At 45.6% G+C, this 25,449-nt stretch overlaps 1 protein-coding gene across 2 annotated transcripts in view; it reads right to left on the reverse strand.

Moving 5' to 3' along the window:
- rasa2 (RAS p21 protein activator 2) overlaps positions 1-25,449 on the reverse strand; it is a 204,215-nt gene that overhangs the window by 112,052 nt on the left and 66,714 nt on the right. For both annotated transcript variants that reach the window (XM_038815283.1, XM_038815284.1), the window contains 2 exons: positions 14,153-14,256; positions 9,091-9,185 (listed from right to left, as the gene is read on the reverse strand). In XM_038815283.1, coding sequence (XP_038671211.1) covers positions 9,091-9,185; positions 14,153-14,256 — 199 coding nt within the window. The remainder of the gene's footprint in view (positions 1-9,090; positions 9,186-14,152; positions 14,257-25,449) is intronic.

Raw genomic sequence — 25,449 nt, forward strand, 5'->3', positions numbered from 1 at the left:
AAATTAGTGGAAAGTGTATAAAGGGTTGAGTGGAGAGAGGGTTCAAGCAGCAGAGATACAGGCACAGAGAACAACTAAGATACCTCATCATTGTACAGGTTCTGTGGGTGCCAGTGATTCGGTCTCAGCTCACTGGATTAGGCCACAACCATAGCCAAAGAAAATGCACATTTTTACTGTTATAATCAAAAAAAAGAGTTCAGAATTCAAAATATCAGCTTTTTTCATAACTGAGCAGTTTGCCATCTCAAATCAAGATGGTAGAAAAAGGCACTGTCTCCAGGCTCATGAACCTTCTTCTGTCTTAGATTGAAGGAGGAAGTGAAATAGCTAGAGAAAGAGCAGTTCTCCTTTGATACACATCATGGAGAAACAGTCCACTTTTGCTGAGAGATTAATGGGTAATATATGGGAACGGGAGAATTTATGTTCCAGTCAGTGGGAGAGCGATTCTTTTGTACTAACCAATCTTGTATTCATAATTATAGCCAAAATATTTTGATAGCATATTTGAGGATCAAAAATAAGCCATTTTTAAGAGCTATCCAGATACACATGGACAGAATCAACATTTCCCCATTAAAACAATCGCAGGGTGCAAGCAACACAGTCACTCTCGACTTTGCTTTGATTTTTGGTGGGCAGTTCTGTCGCCGCTAGCTTGCTGCAGATACTCTGGAAAACTTTCCAGAGTACTAGAGTTCAGTTTCTGTATATTCTTGGTAAGTACAGGTTGTTGCAATGAACAGAATGCGCTTGCATACAAAACATTTCAAGTTGTATATATTTCTTATATAGGATTTGTTTTTGCTTTTATTTAACATTACTTGCTTGAAACATGCAGCTGTCAGCCTTGGTTATCTAATCTGTTACGTTTGATTGCTTTGCCGTTCAGAGATGTGGGGTGCATGATGCTTAATTCACCTAATTTCCACCCAGGAGCCCAGGGAGCAAGTGAGGCCGACATCCTGGCCTTTGCCTCCCTGGTGGACTGGAGTCGGATCTTACTACGGTGGAGGGACCCTGAGCCCCCAAAATCAGGGGTGTGGGTTAGCGACATGGCAGGGTTTCTTAGACTCGAAAAAATTTAACTCGCCTTGAGGGATTCGTCTCAGGGGTTTGCTCGGAGGTGGTAGCCGTTCATAGTTTTATTTGAGAAAAATTAAGCTGCCAGCGGGGGGGGGAGGGGGGGGGGGGGGGTTGATTGGAGACGGTGTCACTGTTTGTGTAAGCCATGTTGGCTGGGGTTTGTTGGGTATATTATTGTGGTTTTGTTTTTATTGAAATTTGATGTTTAAAATTGTTAAAATGATAAATGCCTCAATATAATATTTTCAAAAAAAAAACATTCACCGAATTTCCAGTGTTTAACCCTAACAGATGCAGTTCACTGTTTGCCCTGTGATGAAGCGCTCCGAGATATATTGGGCCCATGGTCAAGTTTTGTTTGATAGGCAGCACAAGTTTGCACTTGGAAACTGATATTTACGTTAGCTCAGTTGGCTGATTTATGATGCAGTATAACTTTAACAATGCGGGTTCAATTCCCATACCAGCTGAAGTTATCCATGCTTTCTCAACCTTGCCCCCTCACCTGAGGTACGATCAGTCAGCTCTCTCTCAAACAAAGGGGGAGAGCAACCTAAGGTCTTCAGGGACTATTACGACTTTCATTTCATTTTCAGCACAACACTGAAATATCAAGCAATAAATTGTCTTTGGTGTCCAAGTTTTTAAAAAATAAATTTAGTGTACCCAATTCATTAAGGGTCAATTTAGCGTGGCCAATCCACCTACCCGGCACATCTTTGGGTTATGGGGGCGAAACCCACGCAAACATGGGGAGAATGTGCAAACTCCACACGGACAGTGACCCAGAGCCGGCATTGAATCTGGGACCTCGGCGCCGTGAGGCAGCAGGGCTAATCCACTGCACCACCACGCTGCCCTTTGGTGTCTAAGTTACATAGAATTTACAGTGCAGAAGTAGGCCATTCGGCCCATCGAGTCTGCACCGGCTCTTGGAAAGAGCATCCTACCCAAGGTCAACACCTCCACCCTATTCCTATAACCCAGTAACCCCACCCAACACGAAGGGCAATTTTGGACACTAAGGGCAATTTATCATGGCCAATCCTCCTAACCTGCACATCTTTGGTCTGTGGGAGGAAACCGGAGCACCCGGAGGAAACCCATGCACACACGGGGAGGATGTGCAGACTCCACACAGACAGTGACCCAAGCCGGAATCGAACCTGGAACCCTGGAGCTGTGAAATTGTGCTATCCACGATGCTACCGTGCTGCCCAAAGTTGCAGGATAGGGATGGAAAAGTCAGCAGGATAAATCACTATGAAGTGAATCATTTCAGCAGGCAAAGCACACTTGGTAACGCAACATTTTCTGTTTCTATTACAGAATTTTAGCCTTTGGGTTAGGAAAGAATCAAGGTCAGCTACAATATCAATCATGATGAGATAGCTTGCTCACAATTACAATAGGGGGCCGGTTTAGCAAACTTGGCTAGACAGCTGGTTAGTGATGCAGAGCAAGGCCGGCAGCGAAGGTTCATGTACCGGCTGAGGCTGTTCATGAAGCCCGCCTTCTCAACCTTGCCCCTCACCGACTTCCGGGTGTGCATTATGGAGTGAGTGTGCACACAGAGGCAGCTCCTGCCTAAGATTACAGAAAAGAGCTCTTTTTTGGGCAGCACGGGTTGGAATTTCGATGAAAAGGCGTGGAGGAAGGTTCTAGGAGTATATTCCCCCAGGAATAGGATGTTTCTTGGCTATCAGACCCTCAGAAACAGTGCAAGATTTGTCTGAGCAGCAACAAACAAAAGCAAGCTTGCTAGCGGGGGAAGGGCCAGCTTATAGGTCTCAAGCTGACCTGAGGGCCTTTATGAAAGCTGAATTCTAGCAGCAGAGGGAAGAACTGTGAAAAGATCTCATCAAGGCCATTGAAGAAGCGGAGACGGACTTCCGATAGCGGTGATGCGGAGCTAAGCCGCACGTTCAGTGGCTCCCACTATTTTCGGACTTTAGGGCTCTTTTAAGGGCTCGCAGTGGTGCTGTTTGGACTTTTCCCTGTGGGGGAACACTCCTTCTCAGATTCTCCACCGGTGGATGGCCTGGACTAGGAGTGGAGCGGTCAGAAAATCGGCTTTGTAGGTGCGGCACCGCAGCTCCCGCTACTTAAGGACTTTTGGGCCGATTTGAGGGCCTCAAACAGTGCTGTCTCAACGAATCCCGGTGGGGAAAGGTGTCTAGAGGAGCATTCCCCATAATTTATGGTGCTCACCCGGAGTGGGGCAAAGGAAAAAGCTGCAGCAGCTCCCCAAGAAAAGCGGGGGAAGCAGGACAAAATGGCGGCCGGCGGAACACCCGAGGACTGGTGGAAGTGGGCGCAGGAGCAGCAGGCCTCTCTTCTGCGCTGTTTTGCAGAGCTGAAGGCTGAGTTGCTGGACTCCCTGAATGCGACTACCAACAAGCTGCTTGGAGCTCAGGCGGCCCAGGAGGCGTCTATTCGGGAATTGCAGCAGCAGGCCGCTGAGAGGGAGGAGGAGGCCGTGGTCCTCGTGGGGAAAGTGGAGTTGCACGAGGCACTTCACAAAAAGTGGCAAGACCGCTTGGAGGAGCTGGACGTTCGCACGAGGCGAAATAATTTGAGGATCCTGGGCCTGGCGGAGGGGCTGGAGGGGTCGGATCTCCCGGCGTATGTGACCACAATGTTGAGCTCGTTGATGGGAGCGGGGTCCTTCCATTTGCCCCTGGAGCTTGAGGGAGCTCACAGAGTAATGGCCAGGAGGCCTAAGGCAAATGAACCCCCGCGGGCGGTGCTGGTGCGGTTCCATCGATTTAGTGACGGGAGTGTGTGCTGCGCTGGGCCAAGAAAGAGAGGAGCAGCAAGTGGGAGAATTCGATAGTGCGAATCTACCAGGACTGGAGTGCGGAGGTGGCAAAGCGGCGGGCCGGGTTCAACCGGACGAAGGCGGTGCTGTATGCCAAGCAGGTCAGATTTGGAATGCTGCAGCCTGCGCGTCTGTGGGTGACATATAAGGACCGGCACCACTACTTCGAGTCCCCGGAGGAGGCGTGGGCCTTTGTACAGGCGGAGAAGCTGGACTCGAACTAGGGTCTGGGGACACACTATGGCCGTTGCTGTTTTTGCACTTCAATTTTGACACGTGTTTTTTTTATGCTGGTTTTCTTTTTGCTCTGTTTCCGGGTGGGTTTGTCTGTTGGGTATGGGTGTGGGGTATGTGGGGAACGTTGGTGGTATGTGCTTTATATGTTCTCTTCTGTACGGGGCCGAGGGTTGGGGTGAAACTGGATTTTAAGGAGCTGCGTCAGAAGGGTGGGGTGTGGCAGTGTGAAAGCGCGGGCTTTCCTCTGGTTGTCCGCGCTGCGGGGCAGGGGGGGTGGAGCTGGAGGCGTGGCCTCTACTGGTTTTCTTTCCCGCGCTGAAGCGGTGCCAAGGAGGTGTGGCAAGAGGGGGATGACCCCATGCCGGGAGGAGATGGGTTTTGGCAGGAGCAGCCGGGTCAGCAGAAGTCAGCTGACTCACGGAAGTACCATGGAGGGTGCGTCGCGGCTAGGAGGGGTCCTAGCCTGGGGGGGTGGGGGGGGATACCGGGTTGCTGCTGGAATGGCCAGGAAGGAGCTGGCGTGGGCCGGGGGGGTAGAGGAGAGGTGTTATCGCCATGGGGAACGGGTCAGGCGGGGCGAGCTGGCCTGGGGCGAGCAGTCGATAAGCTATGGCTAGCCGGCGGGGGAGGGGGGCGGGTTGCCCTCTGATCCGTCTGAGTACCTGGAACGTGAGGGGGCTGAATGGGCCGGTTAAGAGAACTAGGGTAATTTCTCATCTGAAGGGGCTGAAGGCGGACGTGGCTATGCTCCAGGAGACCCACTTGAAGGTGGCGGACCAGGTTCGTCTGAGGAAGGGGTGGGTGGGGCAGGTTTTTCACTCAGGATTGGACGCGAAGAACCGGGGGGTGGCGATTCTGGTGGGGAAGAGGGTGGCGTTCGAGGCGGCTGAGGTGGTGTCGGACAAGGAGGGCAGATATATTATGGTGAAGGGTAGGCTGCAGGGAGAGAAGGTGGTGCTGGTTAATGTATATGCCCCGAATTGGGATGATGCCGGCTTCATGAGGCGATTGTTGGGCCGCATTCCGGACCTGGAGGCAGGGGGCCTGATCATGGGGGGAGACTTTAACACAGTGCTGGATCCCCCACTGGACCGGTCCAGTTCAAGGACAGGTAGGAGACCGGCGGCGGCCAAAGTACTGAGGGGGTTTATGGACCAGATGGGGGGGGTGGATCCCTGGAGGTTTGGGAGGCCGAGAGCGCGGGAGTATTCCTTTTTCTCCCATGTCCATAGGGTCTATTCCCAAATAGATTTTTTCATCCTGAGCAGGGGATTGATCCCGAAGGTGCAGGATGCAGAGTATTCGGCCATAGCAATTTCAGACCATGCTCCGCACTGGGTTGATCTGGAGATGGGGGAGGCGCGGGACCAGCGCCCGCTCTGGCGCCTGGATGTGGGGCTGCTGGCTGATGAGGAGGTGTGTAGGAGGGTCCGGGGAAGTATTGAGGGGTATCTTGATACCAACGACACGGGGGAGGTCCGGGTGGGGATGGTCTGGGAGGCTCTGAAAGCAGTGATCCGGGGGGGAGCTGATCTCCATACGGACCCATAGGGAAAGGAGGGAGAGGAAGGAGAGGGAGAGACTGGTGGGGGAGCTCCTGGATGTGGACAGGAGATACGCGGAGGCACCGGAGGAGGGGTTGCTGGGGGAACGGCGTAGTTTGCAGGCCAAATTTGACTTGTTGACCACCAGAAAGGCAGAGACACAGTGGAGGAGGTCGCAGGGCGCGGTATATGAGTATGGGGAGAAGGCGAGCAGGATGTTGGCGCATCAGCTCCGCAGGCGGGATGCGGCTAGGGAAATTGGTGGAGTGACGGATGGGGGTGGGAATGTAGTGCAGAAGGGGACAGAAGTAAATGGGTTTTTAGGGACTTCTACGAGGAACTGTACCGGTCAGAGCCTCCGATGGGGAGAGGGGGGATGGAGAGCTTCATGAACAGGCTATGTTTCCCAAGGGTTCAAGAGGAGCTGGTAGAGGGGCTGGGGGCGCCGATAGAGTTGGAGGAGCTAGTCAGGGGGATCGGGCAAATGCAGTCAGGTAAGGCGCCGGGGCCGGACGGGTTCCCGGTGGAATTTTATAAAAAGTATGCGGATCTGGTGGGTCCCCTGTTGGTGCGAGCCTTCAATGAGGCATGGGAGGGGGGGGGGCTTTGCCCCCGACGATGTCGCGGGCACTGATCTCTCTGATCCTGAAGCGGGATAAGGACCCCTTGCAGTGTGGATCATACAGGCCTATCTCGCTCCTCAATGTTGACGCTAAGTTGCTGGCGAAGATCCTGGCCACCAGGATAGAGGACTGTGTGCCAGGGGTGATACATGAGGATCAGACAGGATTTGTCAAGGGACGGCAGCTCAACACGAATGTGCGGAGACTACTAAATGTTATTATGATGCCGGCAGTGGAGGGGGAGGCTGAGATAGTGGTGGCGCTGGATGCAGAGAAAGCATTTGATAGAGTTGAGTGGGGGTACCTGTGGGAGGTGCTGGAGCGGTTCGGATTCGGGGAGGGATTCATCAAATGGGTGAGGCTGCTCTACGCGGCTCCGATGGCAAGTGTAGTTACCAATGGAAGGAGATCGGAGTACTTTAGGCTCTACCGTGGGACCAGGCAGGGGTGCCCCCTGTCCCCCTTGCTCTTTGCACTGGCGATTGAACCTTTGGCTATGGCGTTGAGGGAGTCAGGGAGATGGAGGGGTCTGGTGCGGGGTGGGGAGGAACATCGTGTATCGCTGTATGCGGACGACCTGCTGTTGTATGTGGCGGATCCAGAGGGTGGAATGCCGGGGGTGATGGAGCTGTTAGCGGAATTTGGGGGCTTCTCGGGCTATAAGTTAAATTTAGGCAAGAGTGAGGTATTTGTAGTACACCCGGGTGATCAGGAGGAGGGAATCGGGAGACTCCCATTTAAGAGGGCAGTGAAGAGTTTCAGATACCTGGGGGTGCAGGTGGCCAGGAGTTGGGGGACTCTCCATAAGCTTAATTTTACCAGGCTGGTGGAGCAGATGGAGGAGGAATTTAAAAGAAGGTGGGACATGGTGCCGCTATCGTTGGCGGGTAGAGTGCAGTCCGTCAAAATGACGGTTCTCCCGAGGTTCTTGTTCCTTTTTCAGTGTTTGCCCATCTTTATCCCTAGGGCCTTTTTTAGAAGGGTGACTAGCAGCATCATGAGCTTTGTTTGGGCGCATGGGACCCCGAGGGTGAAGAGGGTGTTCTTGGAGCGGGGTAGAGATGGTGGGGGCTGGCGTTACCCAATCTCTCGGGGTATTATTGGGCGGCCAATGTGTCGATGGTGCGCAAGTGGGTAATGGAGGGGGAGGGGGCAGCATGGAAACGGATGGAGAGGGCGTCCTGTGGGGATACAAGCCTGGGGGCCCTGGTAACGGCGCCGTGGCCGCTCCCTCCTACGAGGTATACCACGAGTCCGGTGGTGGCGGCTACCCTCAAGATTTGGGGGCAGTGGAGGCGACATAGGGGAGAAGTGGGGGGCTCAATGGAGGCTCCGTTAAGGGGGAACCATAGGTTCGTCCCGGGGAACATTGATGGGGGATTTCAGGGTTGGCACAGAGCGGGCATCAGACAGCTGAGGGACCTGTTTATTGATGGGAGGTTTGCGAGCCTGGGGGAGTTGGAGGAGAAATTTGGGCTCCCCCGGGGAACATGTTCAGGTATCTGCAGGTAAAGGCATTTGCTAGGCGGCAGGTGGAGGGATTCCCTTCGCTTCCCGCGAGGGGGGTGAGCGACAGGGTGCTTTCAGGGGTCTGGGTCGGGGAGGGGAAGATATCCGATATCTACACGGTTATGCAGGAGGCGGAGGAGGCGTCAGTAGAGGAGCTGAAAGCTAAGTGGGAGGGGGAACTGGGGGAACAGATCGAAGACGGGACATGGGCTGATGCTCTGGAGAGGGTTAATTCTTCCTCCTCGTGTGCGCGGCTTAGCCTCATCCAATTCAAGGTGCTGCATAGGGCCCACATGACTGGGACGAGGATGAGTAGGTTCTTTGGGGGTGAGGACAGGTGTGTCAGGTGCTCGGGGAGTCCAGCGAACCATGCCCATATGTTCTGGGCATGCCCGGCACTGGAGGAGTTCTGGAAGGGGGTGGCGAGGACGGTGTCGAGGGTGGTGGGATCCAGGGTCAAGCCAGGATGGGGTCTCGCGATTTTTGGGGTTGGGGTGGAGCCGGGAGTGCAGGAGGCGAAAGAGGCCGGTGTGCTGGCCTTTGCGTCCCTAGTAGCCCGGCGAAGGATCTTGCTGCAATGGAAGGATACGAGGCCCCCAAGCGTGGAGACCTGGATCAATGACATGGCTGGTTTCATTAAGCTAGAGAAGGTCAAATTCGCCCTGAGAGGGTCGGTACAAGGGTTCTTTAGGCGGTGGCAGCCTTTTCTCGACTTTCTGGCTCAACGGTAGGGTACAGGGACAGTAGCAGCAGCAACCCGGGGGGGGGGGGGGGGGGGGGGGGGGGGGGGCGACAATGACTATGTTTGTTTATTTAATTTTAATATATTTTTAAGTTCTTTTGTTGTTCATTGGGGTTGGGGGGTGGGGGGGGATGTGATACATGCGCCGATACGGTCTGGGGGTGTCACAGTTATTATGGGTTATTTTGTTGCATTTCATTGTTTGTCATGTTTTATATTTTCTGTAAAAAATTCCAATAAAAATTATATTAAAAAAAATTTTTTTAAAAACCTTGCCCCTCACCAGAGGTGTGGTGATCCTCAGGTTAAATTACAACCAGTCAGCTCTCCCCCTTCAAAAGGGCAAAGCAGCCTTTGGTGATCTGGGACTAGGATGACTATATCTTTACAATCACAATCCAGATTGTATCCGAAGAACTAATATTTAGATAGGGTCCAAAAAGCAAGTTATGTAGTTCTACTGTCTGAATCAACAAAAGGAAAGTCTCTTTCTTTGATATATAGGGTAACGGCTAGTTAATTTACCTGAACTTCAGAGTTGGCATCAACAAGCTGCAATGTAAACCAGCTGTCCTTACAGTTGTCCTTGCACAGATCTTCCTTTCGCATTGATACTTTACCTGAAAGAAAATCAATTACAGAAGTGTTCAGACACTAACATTAATGAGTCTTATCAAATGAAAATTCAACTAGATTTTTGCAAACAAATTTTAAAAGTTCCTCAGCTTGATTTATTTTGTTACCCTGATTGACAATCAAGATAGCTCTGAGTTTAAGTTCTATTCCAGAATTTAAGTACATACTGCCTTGATATTCTAGGGTAGTACTGAAAGAGTGCCACATTGTTCAAGGGTGCTTTCGTTTGAATTGAGTATTAAAACAAGATCTCGCTGTTTGACTACATCCGGTAAATGTTAAATATTCTACTTACTAATTGAAGAGAAGAGTGCTACTTTTGGTGTCTTGATCAATGCAATCCTTATCAGTTCTGCCATCCCCAGTATCCCACGAGCCACACACCATTTGCCAATTGGCACATGATCAGTGCCATTTGGCAAATGATATTGCTGCGAACATTAACATCAATTACAAACGTGTCGCTTAAAATATAGTACGCATGCCAGCTAGTTTGGGCAGCTCAAACAGCTATTCACAACCTCAAAGTGAGTCAACCTGTCATCAATTTCTTTCAGACATCCCTGTTGTTTTCAATAACTGAAATCCCACCACACCAACCAATCACCACTGTGAACTACGATTGCTGTTCACAAAGCTGACGTACGAGAGGTGAAAGATAGTTCAGCCTTATGCCACCAAACCCTTAATTAAATAAATGACACCAGGAAACTTCTGGCAGCATCCGCCGTGAGTGTGTTGATAATCTTTCACTGGATTCAAGGATGAAAGTTCATTGAATTTGAATCTGATGAAAGGTCGTTGACCTGAAACATACACACTCCACTAATGGGACAGATCTGCAGAATATTTCCAACATTTCGGTTTAAATTTCAGATTTTCCCAATATCTGCAGTCTGTCTCCTTTGTTTAATATTAACGCAAGTCTTCGACCTTAACTCCACTTTCCCATTCTATCTTTATTCCTTTAAATTTGATACTCCATGAAGTGAGTGTAATATTTCTCTCCAACTTCACAAGGTTCCAGTCACCGCTAGTCACCCACTTCCCCAATAAACCAAGACCTTTCAGGGAAGATATCTTTTTTCTTATTTTTATTAGGTTTAGATTTTAAAATGACGTCCCGATCATTTGAAGACCAACGTTGCTGGCGGGGCAGGTTCTGACTGAGCGCAAGGCGTGACACCGTGGGACCCACCTCCAGGATTTATTTTCACAAGTGCCAAAATATATGGCGGGAAAGGCCAGCAATGGAGCCGGCGGGCAGCAGAATGCTTTTCCCGCCCGAGTTGACACTACAAAAAAGGGAAATTCTGTCCGTAGTGTTTTGGTCAGAAGTGAAAGGAGAGTTACTGAATCTTTTCTGAATTGCTCAGCTGTAACACATGAATAACTATCAATCTTATTGAAAAGAGTAAAACTGCTTTAAAGTAAAATATTGATGATTTTCACTATCCAAAATAATTTACATAAGCAGCTTTATTTATATTTAATCACAATTCTTCTGCATTCATCCCATCTCTGCTGGATTTCACAGCTTTGTTTGCAACATAAGTTATATACGTGACATTTAACTCAGCCTGCCCACAAACAATCACAAAATGGTTACAGCACAGAAGCAGGAAGGTACATATTTGGCCAGTCAAGTCTGTGTTGGTCCTCTTTGCCCTGAAAATTAGATTTTTCAAGTATTGATCCAATTCCCTTTGAAAGACCCAATTCAACGTACAACCACTGGTCGTGCATTCAAGGTCCTAACCACTCACTGCATGGAAAAGTTTTCATGTCTCTATTGCTTCTTTTGGCAAATCTGTGCCCTCTGGCACGATACTGTACCACCAATGGGAACAGTTTCTCCCTACCTACTCTGTCCGGGGCCCTCATTTTGATTGTGAATAGCTCCATCAAATCTCCTCAACTCTCCTCTCAAGCGTCTCTTCTCCAAGATAAACAATCCCAACTTTTCCAATCCATCTACATAACTGATGTCCCTGATCCCTGCAATCATTCCCAAAATATTTTCTACATTTTTGTTACTTCTTTTTTTAAAAATTTAGCGTACCGAATTAATGTTTTCCAATTAAGGGGCAATTTAGCGTGGCCAATCCACCTACCCTGCACATCTTTGGGTTGTGGGGGCGAAACCCACACAAACACGGAGAGAATGTACAAACTCCACACAGACAGTCACCCAGAGGTGGGATCGAACCTGGGACCTCGGCGCCGTGCGGCTGCAGTGCTAACCACTGCATCACGTGCTGCCCCTTCTGCATCTTTTATTGCCTTCACATCTGTCCTAATGTGCGATACCTAGAACTGGATGCAGTTGAGGCCGTACCAGAGTTTTAACATAGAACATAGAATATACAGTGCAGAAGGAGGCCATTCGGCCCATCGAGTCTGCACTGACCCACTTAAGCCCTCACTTCCACCCTATTCCCATAACCCAATAACCCCATCTAAGCTTTTTGGTCACTAAGGGCAATTTATCATGGCCAATCCACCTAACCTGCACATCTTTGGACTGTGGGAGGAAACTGGAGCACCTAGAGGAAACCCACGCAGACACGGGGAGAACGTGCAGACTCCGCACAGACAGTGACCCAGCAGCGAATCAAATCTGGGACCCTGGCGCTGTGAAGCCAGAGTGCTATCCACTTCCATAGATGTTTTTTACAGTGCAGAAGGAGGCCATTCGGCCCATCGAGTCTGCACCGGCTCTTGGAAAGAGCACCCTACCCAAGGTCAACACCTCCACCCCATAACCCCATAACCCAGTAACCCCACCCAACACTAAGGGCAATTTTGGACACTAAGTGCAATTTATCATGGCCAATCCACCTAACCTGCACATCTTTGGACTGTGGGAGGAAACCGGAGCACCCGGAGGAAACCCACGCACACACGGGGAGGATGTGCAGACTCCGCACAGACAGTGACCCAAGCCAAACTTGTGCTACCATGCTGCCTCGAAGACAGAGGAACTTATTCCATGCTCCTATTGATAAAGCCCAGGATACCCCAGCTGGTTTAGCTCAGTGAGATAGGCAGCTGGTGTGAGATGCAGAACAAGGTCAGCAGCACGGGTGCAATTCCCGCACCAGCTGAGAATTCTGAATTCTCCCTCCGTGTACCCGAACAGGCGCCGGAATGTGGCGACCAGGGGCTTTTACACAGTAACTTAATTGCCGTGTTAATGTAAGCCTACTTGTGACAATAAAGATTATTTACTTATTTACATGCTTGTTGAATTGCTCTCAACCTGTTCTGCCACCTTCAATGATGTATCCACAGCTACAACCAGGTCCCTCTGCTCCTGTACCCCTCGCTATGTACTGCATGCGAAAATGAATTATTCCACATTGCTCTGCATTAAATTTAATCCGCCACGTGGCCACCCATTTCACCAACCTTTCTCGGTCTTTTAGAAGTTCGATGCTATCGTCTAGGCCACAAATAAATATCAGGAAGACCCCTGGGGAACTTCACTATAAATTTCCCCAGAGTTCATAAAAGAACCATTCACAACCACTCTTGGTTTCCGATCACTTGGCCAATTTTGTATCCATGTTGCTACTGTCCCTTTTATTCCATGAATTCCAACTTTGCTCACAATCTGATGTGCTGCACTTCATCAAATGTCTTTTGGAAGTCCATGTTCACCACATTGACAACAATACATAAACCCTCTGCGAGCTCATCAAAAAACTCAAACAAATTAATTAAACATGATTTGCCTTTAACGAATTTGTGCTGGCATTCCCCAATTAACCCGCATTTGCCCAAGCGACTAATAATTTTGTCCCAAATGATCTTTTCTAAAAGTTTCCCTATCACAGAGGTTAAAATAACTGGCCTGAGTTGCTGGGCTTATTATTAAACATTTTCTTGAACAAAGATGCAACATTTACTATTCTCCAGTCTTCTGGCACCACTATTGAGTCAAAGACTATAAAATTATAGCCAGTGCCTCTGCAATTTCCATTCCACTTCCACAGATATTAAAGCAAACTATCTACAGAATGATCTTTGTTAAATGATAATTATAAGTATATGCATTATGGTACATTTTCTAAAACTGTCAAGATATTAGACTTGCATCTTTCTTTAAAAATAATTATTCAAAGATCACAGGAAATCCAATTTGAATTCATGTGCGTTATGACCTGCAACTTCTTATCTACTTGCCATACCACACCAATTATCAAAAGGGCAATGAGAAGGGACTCATTAACAATTCTTTATGCATCGACGCTAGGAGTATACCAAAGGAGGACAGGCTCAGAGAGATAACACAACCATTCTACTGTCCCTTTATATGCAATAAAATAGTGGAGAGATTCAATGTATGTGGCGCATGGATTAAAGTTACACTGCAACAACGTTGCGGGGGAACCCACAAATCATGTTTATATGTTTTTGTCCTGGCCAAAGCTGGAGGATTACTGTAAGGGGTTTTTTTAGGGTAATTTCTAAAGTGGTGCACGTGAAACTGAACCCAGGCCCTCGGGAGGCCATACTCGGGGTGTCGGACCAGCTGGGGTTGGAAACGGGTGCGGAGGCAGATGTTGTAGTCTTCGCTTCACTGATCGCCCGAAGGCGGATCCTGTTGGGATGGAGAGCAACCTCTCCACCCTGTGCCCTGGTATGACAGGGGGACCTGTTGGAATTCTTGACTCTTGAGAAGGTTAAGTTTGAACTGAGGGGAAGGATTCTACAATTCATGGGCGTTATTCATTATGTACTTTCAAGAATTAGATAACATCGAATATGTTAACATGCGGGCTGCTGTTTGGGAGTTTGGTGGGAGGATAGATTGTTGTTGTTGATATGGGGATTGACACTGTATTCGTTACTGCTTATTGTTTATTGCTGGTGGGTGTAAATTTGAGAGAAAATGTGAAAAAGGAGAATAAAAATATTTTTAAAATATAGTTGCACTGTAACTTACCAAAAGGCACGTCCTTCTGAAAAAAACTCTTATCATAAATATAAAAGGAGAGGTACTGAAAACGTCTCGGGATTTCAAAGTAAAAGTCTTCACCATAAAAGGGGCTGCCAAGAAAACAGAAGTTGAAACAATAGGTTAGTAATTTGTGGTAAGTTAACATTTAAAAATAAAATTGTCATTACAATGTATATAATATTCAAAAAATGTTATCCCTTCAGCATGGCATCCATACACAAGATACATTTAAATAATTTCCCAAGTTATAATCACAGCTCTGTATACATTGTTTGTAGAGCATGAAAGAAACAATACTTTTCACTGTATACTACGAATATGTGACAATAATAAATCAAATCAAAGCTCAGGAGCACATTTTCAAAGCAGAGTGCAAATGAGATCAAGTGCAGCTCATTGAGATTGTCTAATAATGAGGTCTGGAAGCATGATTGCAACCAAACTAAATTGATTTAAAATACCACAGGATAGATACTGCTGAGGTTCAAGTCAGTTATTTCCAAAGCTAATATCTTTGGACTTCTCGCATTCAGACAGACAGGTTAAATTAAAAAAACAAGGCGTACAATTCCTTGTTTAGACTGAATACCAGGGCCCCAGCAACAATGAGCCAAGTTCCGGCGTTAACACTGCTAAATCCAGTACACTGATTTGGCATCAGACTTACAGACCCATCAGTCTGCCATCAGGCTAAGAGTCACAGGTGGCAGTCTCCCAGGATTCAATCTAACCAAGTAGTTACAACAAAGCAACAAAAGGTCCTGTAACTTTGCCCTTAAATGATCACAGAAGAAATCTCATACATGGTCATCAGCATGTAGCTTTGAGATGAAAACAAAACACACAAATTCCACACCAATCCCTTCTACCAAGGATATTTTGGTTATGATGCTTACACGAACTCTGCTCTTGAATGCAAGGGTTAGAAAGTTAGTACCAGAACTCAGAATAGTGTCTGGGCTAATTGTATGTAAACAGTACCCAACTGACCATACAAAAAAAAGGTGTGGAGATGCCGGCGTTGGACTGGGGTGGGAACAGTAAGAAGTCTTACAACACCAAGTTAAAGTCCAACAGGTTTGTTTTGAATCACTAGCTTTCGGAGCACAGCTCCTTCCTCATATTCCTTCCATCAATGAGGAAGGAGCTGTGCTCCGAAAGCTCGTGATTTGAAACAAACCTGTTGGATTTTAACCTGGTGTTGTAAGACTTCTTACCATACAAAAAAGGAGCAGAATCAGCCACTTGGCCCCTTGAGCTTGATCTGCTATTCGGAAGATTATGGCTGATCTGTTTGTAACTTCAACCTTACATTCCTGCCTACCCCCAGTAACCTTCCCCAACTTGTTAATCAAAAATCCATCGAGCTTTGCCTGAAAAGTATTCAAGGACTCTGCTTCCACTGCTTGAGGAAAAGAGCTCCACAGGCTCACGACCCTCAAAACATTTCTTCTAATTTGTCTGAAATGAGCGATCCTTATTTTTAAACAGTGACCCCTACTTCTATCTTCTCCGACAAGAGGGAACATCCTCTCCACATCCACGCCGTCAACAGCCCATAGAAACATAAAGGTTTTGATCATGACTCTTCTAGTGGATACAAACTTAACCTCTGCAACCTTTCCTTCCAAGACAATCCACCCATTCCTGGAATTAGTTTTGTAAACCTTCTCTGAACTGCTTCAAATGCATTTACATCTTAAATAAGGAAACCAATACTGTACACAATACTCCAGATGTGGCAGCTTATCAAATGCCTTCTGGCCATCCAGTACATCCACTGGTTCCCCTTTAACTACAACACATGACTCCTTCAAAGAACTCCAATAAATTGGTTAAACATGATTTCCTTTTCACACAGCCATGTTGACTCTGCCTGGCTGCCTTGAATTTTTCTACGTGCCCTACGTATCTTTAATAATGGCTCCTAAAATTTTCCCTATGACAGATGTTAGGCTAACTGGGCTGTAGTTTCTTGCCCTTCTTTTAATAAGGAGTTTTACTCTCTTCCAATCTAACAGAACCTTCCTGGATCTAGGGAATTTTGGAACATTAAAACCAATGCTATTTCTAGCCACCTTCGAGATTTGTCAGCCCACAGACCCAAAATCAACTGACAACTCTGGTACATGACACCACAAGATGATATGGAATGGTGGGAGTCGGCCAATCGGCCCCCTTGAGCTTGCACTGTCATTCAATAAGATGACAGCTGCTCTTGTTTGTCCTGAACTCCACTTTCCTGCTTGACCCAGATAATCCTCGCCTGTCTTTTAGATCAAAGTTCTGTCCAACTCAGCCTTGAACATATTCAGTAACCCAGCCTCCTCTACTCTCTGGGGAGAGAATTCAAAAGATTAAAGGCCAAGAAGAAATTCTTCCTCATAGCCACCCTTATTTTTAAATTGTGCCCCTAGGTCTACATTCCCCATGTGGCAAAACATCCTCTCCCCCACAGGTCTGCCAAGGCCCCTCAGAATGTATATGTTTCAATGAGATCAATTCTCATTTTTCTAAATGCCAATGAGTACATGCCCAATCTGCTCAATCTCCCCTCAAAAAAAACCCTTGCACCCCTCAGGACTCAGCCTAATAAACCTTCTCAAGAATCTCCAATGCAAGTATATTCTTCTTTAAGGAGCCAAAACTTGCACACATTACTTCAGGTGCAGTCTCACCATCACCCCTTATAGTTATAGTAAGAATTCCCTACTTCAACCTGCTTGTAATAAAGGCCAATGGTTAATTTGTTCTCCTAATTACTTCCTGTACCATCATGCTAATATTTTGTGATTCACGTATTAGGGCACCGATATCCCTCTGCATTCTGCTGTCTCACCAGTTAAACAATATTCTGCTTTTCTATTCACCCTGCTATGCTGGATATCACATTTTCCCACATTACACTCCATCTAACAAATTTTTCCCAACACTTAACCTATCTATATCCTTTTGCAGACTCTGTATCCTCACATGTCGCTTTCCTACCTATGTTTATGTCTACCTAGGGGCTTTTCACAGTAACTGCATTGAAGCCTACTCGTGACAATAAGCGATTATCATTAGCAAATTTGGCTGCATTACAGTCCAAGTCATTAACATAGATCACAACTGAGGCCCCAGCACAGATCCCTGTGGCATTCCACTAGTTAGCGTTTGCCAACCTCAAAATTACTCATTTATCCTGACTCAATTTCCTGTTATTTAGCCACTCCTTCATTCATGTTAACATATTACCCCAACACCATGAGTTCTTATCCTGTGGAGTAACCTTTTACGCAACACATTATTAAATGCCATTTGGAAATCCAAATACACATCTACTGATTGCCCTTGATCCGCCTTGCTAGAACTCAATTTCACTTTCATAAAGCCATGCTGACACTGCCCGATTGTATTATGATTTTCTAAAAGTCCTGCTACCACCTATTCAATAATGGATTCTAGCATTTTCACAATGATAATTTTTAGGCAAATTGGCCTATAGTTTCTGACTTTTGTCTCCCTCTGATCTGAAGATTTTAAAAATCCATTCAAGGGGTGTGCGCATGGCTGGCGAGGCCAACATTTACTGCCCATCTCCATTGGTGATAAGTTGCTTTCCTGAACCATTGCAGTCCATGTGGTTCGAGCTGCACTCATCTAGGCAAGGGGAGAGTATTCCTTCACACTCCTGACTTGTGCTTTGTAGATAGAAACATTGAAAATAGGAGGAGGAGAAAGCCATTTGGCCCTTTGAGCCTGCTCAGCCATTTAATCATGATCATGGCTGATCATCCAACTCAACAGCCTAATCCCACCTTCGTCCCATGTCCTCTGATCCCCTTCACCCCAAGTGCTATATCTAACTGCTTCTTGAAAACATAACAGTACATCATGTATCATAAATGTAAATTGTGGACAGAAGGCAAAAGTTCCAACACTTATATTTAACATTTCTTCATAAATAATTTATTTAGTGGATTTGAATTTTTGAAGTTGAATTTGAAATCTGTGAATTTTTGTAATCAAGTTGCCCTCTCAGCTTGTCCAAATCACGCTGAAGGATCTCGACATCCTCATCACAACTCACCCTCCCACCCAACTTGGTGTCATCTACAAATTTGGGGATGACATTTTGTTCCCTCATCTAAATCATTAACATTTATAGTGAATAGCTGGGGTCCTAGCACTGAGTCCTGTGGTACCCCACTAGTCACTCCCTATCAATTTGAAAAAGATCCGTTAATTCCTACTCTTCGTTTCCTGTCTGCCAAATAGTCTTCTATCCATTTCGATACACTACCCCTGATCCTATGTGCTTTAATTTTACACATTATCTCTTGCGGGACTTGTCAAAAGCCGTCTAAAAGTCCAAATAAACCACATCTGCTGACTTTGCCTCAGCAACTCTACTAGTTACATCCTCGAAGAATTCCAGTAGATTTGTCAAGCATGATATCCCCTTCATAAATCAGTGCTGACTCTGTCTGATCCTGCCACTGTTTTCTAAGTGCTCTGCTATAAAATCTTTGACAATAGATTCCAGAATCGTTCCACTACGGACGTCAGGCTTACTGATCTATAATTCGCTGCTATCCAACTGAAGGCCCAACTTTGAGAAAGAGAAACTGGAAGGCATCCATCTGAATCAAAGATTCTTTATCCTTTTATTTTATTAATATTTTCTTTACCTTCCAACCATCTTTTCCCCTCTATTGTTTGACTGTGTATATGTATGTCTAGAGTGGGGGGGTGGGGAGGAGAAGAGAGAGAGAGAAGAGTAGAGTTAGGAAAGTAGGAAAGAGGTGTTAGATAGTTGGTAACATTTTGTCAATTTAAATATAATTGCTGCTAGTAATAAAAGGTTACTTATATTTAAATTTACAAACCCAGTGACTGGAGTCATTTTAACGATACCAAAGACATCGGTATTAATATAAAATCTAATTTCACCTGTCTTATGGCTCCAGTGGGGCTGTAATTGACCGCATAGCCCAGGGTGTCGTAACACTTGCCACTTGGGGCTGGTTTAGCACACTGGGCTAATTCGCTGGCTTTTAAAGCAGACCAAGGCAGGCCAGCAGCATGGTTCAATTCCCGTACCAGCCTCCCCGAACAGGCGCCGGAATGTGGCGACTAGGGGCTTTTCACAGTAACTTCATTGAAGCCTACTCGTGACAATAAGCGATTTTCATTTCATTTCATTTCTTTAAATAGTTCCATGATCTTTCATATCCATCTGAAAGGGCAGATTGGGGCCATGGTTGAGCCTCAACTGAAAGTTTGCACCCAACAGTGCAACATTTCAGTGAAGCGTCGGCCTCTATTAAAAGCTCAGATTTTTGGTTGCAGCTTGAACCAGCAACCTTCTAATTCAGAAGCAAGTGTACTACCATTAAGCCACAGTTAACACTTTTAATATCCCTGTCTCCAGAGTTCAATTTCACAGGTTCGAAGACAGAAGAAATGTTTCCTAGTTGGATCTGCCCTTAAATTAGCTTGGTCTGACAGAAAGAAATTGGTAGCTGTTTGCGCGCATGGGTCAGAAGTTCAAACACAGAGTCAGCATGATGAACCGGAACAGACGATGCACAACACCACAGGAAGGATCTGGGCATATTTCTAATCACTCCGGGCCTATTGCACTGTCAGCAACTACCACAATTCATTTAAAGGGACACTTTTTTTTTCTTACAAGTGTACTCTCTGGAATTAGACGGTAAACGGGTAATGAAGAAACACAGAACTCAAAAGAAGAGGGGTGGCAATTTTGGACCATCGTGCATTTATCAACTGAAAAACAGCTAACTAATCTAATTGTACTTATTTAGAGCTCTGGCTCCATAGCCCTATGGTTACAGCACCTCAAGCACATATCTAATTGCTTTTTAAATATTATGAGGATTTCTGCCTCCACCATACTTTTAGGTAGTGAGTTCCAAGCCTCCTTCAGATTCTAGTTGAAAGAATTTTTTCTGAACTCTTGTCTAATTCTTTCAAAAATTATTTTACATTTATTCTCCTTGGTTATTGATCACTGCATTTGATCTAGATACTTCAATTTTATACACCACAATGAAATCTTCCCTTCGTCTCCTCTGCTCCAAAGAAAACTAATTCATCCTATTCAATCTTTCCTCTTGGTTAAAATTCTCTATTCCTGCAACATCCTTGCCAATCTTTTATGTACCCGCTCTAGTGTGATGACATTCTTTATATTATGCAGTAGCCAGAATTGCGTGCAAGCTAACAAATACTTCATATGGTTGTAGCTCCCTGCTCAAATTCTCGACCTGGGACAATAAAAATAAAGTATCATCTATGTCTTCTTGGCCGCCATATCTACTTACATTGCCAACTCCAGGGACCTATAGACATATCCTGCACACTTTTCAGAACCCCACCATTAACAATGCATTCCCTTGCCTTCCTTATCCCCCCAAAATATTTTTACTGCACATTTCGCCGAATTTAATTCCATATGTCACTTTTCAGCCCATCTGAGCAGCCATTGACCTTTTTTTGCAGTCCACAGCTGTCTTCATTAGAGATCACACAGTCAATTTTCATATCGAATACAAGCTTCTTAATCCTGCCCTCCACATTTATGTCTAAATCATATTTACCATTAACAGCAAAGGATCCAGTATTGATCCCTGCATAAACCCAGTCTTCCATGTCACAAAAGCACAATCATAACACTTCGCCTCCTGCCACTGAGCTCATTTTGGATCCAACATACCACTGTCCCTTGGGATCACTGGAGTTTTAAACTCATTGATCTGTCTGTCATGTGGGACCTTGACAAAAGCCTTGCTAAATTCCATGCAGGTGCTAAAATCCGTGCAGGCTAGAAACACACTGCCCTCAAGTTTATCAGACATTGTGTAATAGCCATTCCTTTTGATTCCCTTATTTCCTATTTCTTTTACTTGATTTTCATCATTTTTGGTCCATACCGAGGGCAGCATGGTAGCATAGTGGTTAGCACAGTTGCTTCACAGCTCCAGGCTTGGGTCACTGTCTTTGCGGAGTCTGCACGGTCTCCCAGTGACTGCATGGGATTCCTCCAGATGCTCCAGTTTCCTCCCACAGTCCAAAGATGTGCAGGTAAGGTGGATTGACCATGCTAAATTGCCCTTCGTGTCCAAAAGGTGGGTGGGGTTACTGGATTACGGGAATAGGGTGGAGCTGTGGGCTTGGGCAAGGTGCTCGTTCCAAAGGCCGGTGCAGACTCGATGTGCCGAATGGCCTCCTTCTGCACTGTAAATTCTATGAAATAAGTTCTATGATCTTTAATGAAGACATACCTTTAAGTCAAGCATGGGACGTGAAGAACTCAAAAGTTGCAAAATGGGACACTGCGTTATGAAGATTTAGATTTTGAACAGAAGGTGTTGTGGCACACGGAAGATTGGAACGATTTGGTTCACTTGCTTGGCTGGTGGCCAATGGATTGGTCAGGGACCATATTCTGCCCGTCAACAGACAGTGGGTCTTGCCAGATGGGGATTTTCAGAGAACCCAGGAGAAAGCACCCAGACGATGAAAGGAGGGGATTGTGCTCCTCTCCTCTCCTCTCTTCCCCCTTCTCTCCCCCTCCCCCCCCGCAAACAAGTGTTCCCTACCGGCCTTTTGAGCCTGCAGAGAAGATTCAAGACCCTTATGAATATACAGTGAAAACCATTATAGACTGAAAGCAAAGACACCTAACTGGAGGCCTAGATTGAATAATAATCTTTATTACTGTCACAAGTAGACTTACATTAACACTGCAATGAAGTTATTGTGAAAATCTCCTTGTCGCCACACTCTGAACTGGAAAGATCGAACTGGAAGAAATTAATCTGAAACAGACTCTTATCCTTTACCTTTTTTTATATACCCCTCTTTCCCCTGTTTGTCTGTCTTGTGTGTGTGTGTGTGTGGGGGGGGGGGGGGGGGGGGGGGGGGATTTAGAAATTACTTAAGTTGTATTTGCTGCCAATTTAATTATAGTTATTGTTACCAATAAAAAAGTTAATTGTGTTTATATTTACAATCTGGTGAGTGTTGTTATTGGGCAGTGCAAGATCGAAGTCTTTGGGTATTTTAAAAATTAAGAGATAATTTGAATTGTGTTGTGATTCCGGATCAAATGGGGCTGGAATTGACCGCACACCAGCCCTTGGTGTCGTAACAATGATCAGTCAGACACAACCTTTGATCAAAAATTGAGGTACTATGGGGAACAAAGAAGGTAGATAGAAACTATTCCCACTGGATAGATTTTACAAGAGCACAAGGAGGCATGGTCTAAAACTTGGAACCATTCCTTTCAGAAGTTTGGAACACTTCCATCTATATTAAAGCACGATGCTAAATAAATTGCCAATTTAAAGTCTGAGGTTGATAGCTTTTTATTAACCAATGGCATTAAAGGATATGGAGCAATGGTAAGTATACCCAATTAGATCATAGATTGGATTGGATTTTTTTTATTGTCATGTGTACTGAGGTACAGTGAAAAGTATTTTTCTGCGAGCAGCTCAAATACATCATTTAGTACATGAAAAGAAAAGAAAATACATAAGAGGGCAATACAAGGTACACAATGTAAATCCATACCGACATCGGGTGAAGCATACAGGAATATCGTACTAATCAGGCCAGTCCATAAGAATGCTTACAGTGCAGGAGGAGGCTGTTCAGCCCATCAAGTCTGCACCGGCCCTTGGAAAGAGCACTCTACTTAAGCTCAAGCCTCCACCCTTTCCCCGTAACCCAGCAACTCTACCTAACCCTTTTGGACACTAAGGGGCAATTTAGCATGGCCAATGCACCTAACGTACACATCTTATGGTCTCATTTAATGGTGGAACTAGATAATAGCCTAAACCCTGGGTGTTCCTATCTTACTAATGCCTTTTGTTATGCCCAGGTCGACGAATATTCACAATATTTATAAAGTTAATTCTAACTCTGAGCGTTTTGTAAAACAAATTTAACAGATGACTCAAATGCTCATTTTCCTTTAAATTGTAGATTGAAGCAAAAGTGTAGTGAAGCAGTTTGAACATAAAACATTTGACGAGCGACACCTTTCCAAATATTATCTTGAAGGACAGGTTTGAAATTTCCGATCTATTCTCTTCCCATCCCTAAAATCAACAAACTCATCTACCCTTTAAATTGGATCATAATAGGACAATGGTTACATTGGAAAAAATAACTGGAGGAAATGAAAGGGAAGAAAAGGAGAAGTTCATTGATTATCACATTCCCCATTTGCTAATGCATTGGTTAGGAATGCAGCACGGTCTACTTTGTTGCAATATCCATCAATACCCCATGCATTTACTTATTCAAAAATCAACCAACGAATGTAAACTAATTTGTTAGAATAACCTTCAAGAATGCATCCTCAAAGCAGTTTTGGAAAGCCAAACAACCCTTCTAGATTTCAAACTTGGAATATCAGCAGACAGGTTTAACAATCCAATACACTTGATTCCAATATTTTGGTAACGTTGATTCAGTTTTTCGCCAGTTCTTCCCTCTGCCCAAATCATTCACCACCACCATCCGGAAACCAGAGAGCCAGCAGCTCAGTCGAGATCAGGAAATCAAATGACAATTTGAAGCACAAACCACAAAAATTCATAAAATCAATTACGGACACCTCTCCGTCACAGAACCACATCAGGAATTAACATTCCATTGACTGAGTCTTCACGAACAATTCGAGTCCTTAGTACATATATGGGGTCAGAATGTCAAAGTACCTTGCCCAATTAACATTTTCTCATTCAGTGATGTACAAGACTAATGGAACAGCTAACCAATCATCACACTACATCATTTAATTCCACTCATTAAAATGAGTCACAACAACAAAGATGATCACAATTTCAACTGCAGGAAGCACTGTTCCAAGTTCACGTCCATGGTGTCAATTTCATCTGGACATGAGCTTCCAATGATATATATGCTCTATTGCTAAGAACACACACTTGCACCTCCGAAATACTGCTCAACTCTGCCCCTGTCTCAGCCCATCTGCTGCTGAAACCCTCAACTATGCCTTTGTTAGATTTGGACTTGACAATTTCAATGCTCTCTTGGTCAGCCTTCCATCCTCAAACTTGAGCTCTGGCTCCCAGTAATGTAACGTGCACCAAGTCGTGCTCACCAATGGCCCCCATATTCACTGGTCTATATTGGCTATTGGTTAGGCAACAGTTAATTTTTTAGATTCTGATCTTTGCTTCAAATCCCTCTGACTTTTCCATTCCTATCGCTGTAATCTCCTTCTGTACTTCCATATTTCAGACCTCTTATTTTAATCACTCCACCACTGATGGCTATGCCTTTGGCTGTCTAGCTCTGGTATTCACTCCCTAAACTTCTTCCCATCTCTATCTCACCTCAACCCCAAAATCTCTTAACCTCAGTTGCACATCCTGGTCACTCCTTAAAATCAACATCTTGAACTAAGCTTTTAGTCATCTGTCCGAATAGTTGACACTCTTCATTGCCAAATTTAATTTTAATAATAATCTTTATTATTGTCACAAGTAGGTTTACATTAACATAACAATGAAGTTACTGTGAAAATCCCCTAGTCGCCATACTCCGGCTCCTGTTCGGGTACACTGAGGGAGAATTTGGAATGTCCAAATTACCTAACAAGCACATCTTTTGGGACTTGTGGGAGGAAACCGGAGCACTCGGAGGAAGCCCACCGACACGAAGGGAACGTGCAGATGGGGAACTGAACAAACGAATGTGATATAAAATAGTTAGTTAAAATATTAGTTACAATAATGTAGATGTGAGCCAGTCTGATAGTAGTGAGTTCACAAACAAAGGACAACGGGATTCAGAAAGCATGGCAAGGAAGGGGGGAGGGGTGCCTCGTGGAGGATGGGGAAAAAGATGCTGGGTAACAAGAGGTCCAGGGCTGAGGAATGCGAAGTGAGCCAATCAGGATTTATGGCCAGGTCAGGAGGTGTATAGGATGACCTATGGGAATCTTGTATGTGAAACTTGATGCCATTTGAATGATATTTGCAGAGATTTCTTTGTCTCCTATCTCACTCGGTTCTGGAGCTCCAGAAGACCCCCTGTGTGTTCTGAACCTCTGTGGAGCGAGTCAGCCTTGAAAGCTGGTTAAAAATAAATGATACTATACCTACAAATCCATCTAGAGTTTTATTGAGGCCGGACTGACGGGTAAAGAACTCAATATTGTCACAGACTTCACACAGACAGTCACCCAAGCCCAGGGGTGGGCAAACTTTTCCGTGCAAGGGCCACAT

Source organism: Scyliorhinus canicula, chromosome 13 (assembly GCF_902713615.1).
Source record: "Scyliorhinus canicula chromosome 13, sScyCan1.1, whole genome shotgun sequence".
Classification (NCBI taxonomy): domain Eukaryota; kingdom Metazoa; phylum Chordata; class Chondrichthyes; order Carcharhiniformes; family Scyliorhinidae; genus Scyliorhinus; species Scyliorhinus canicula.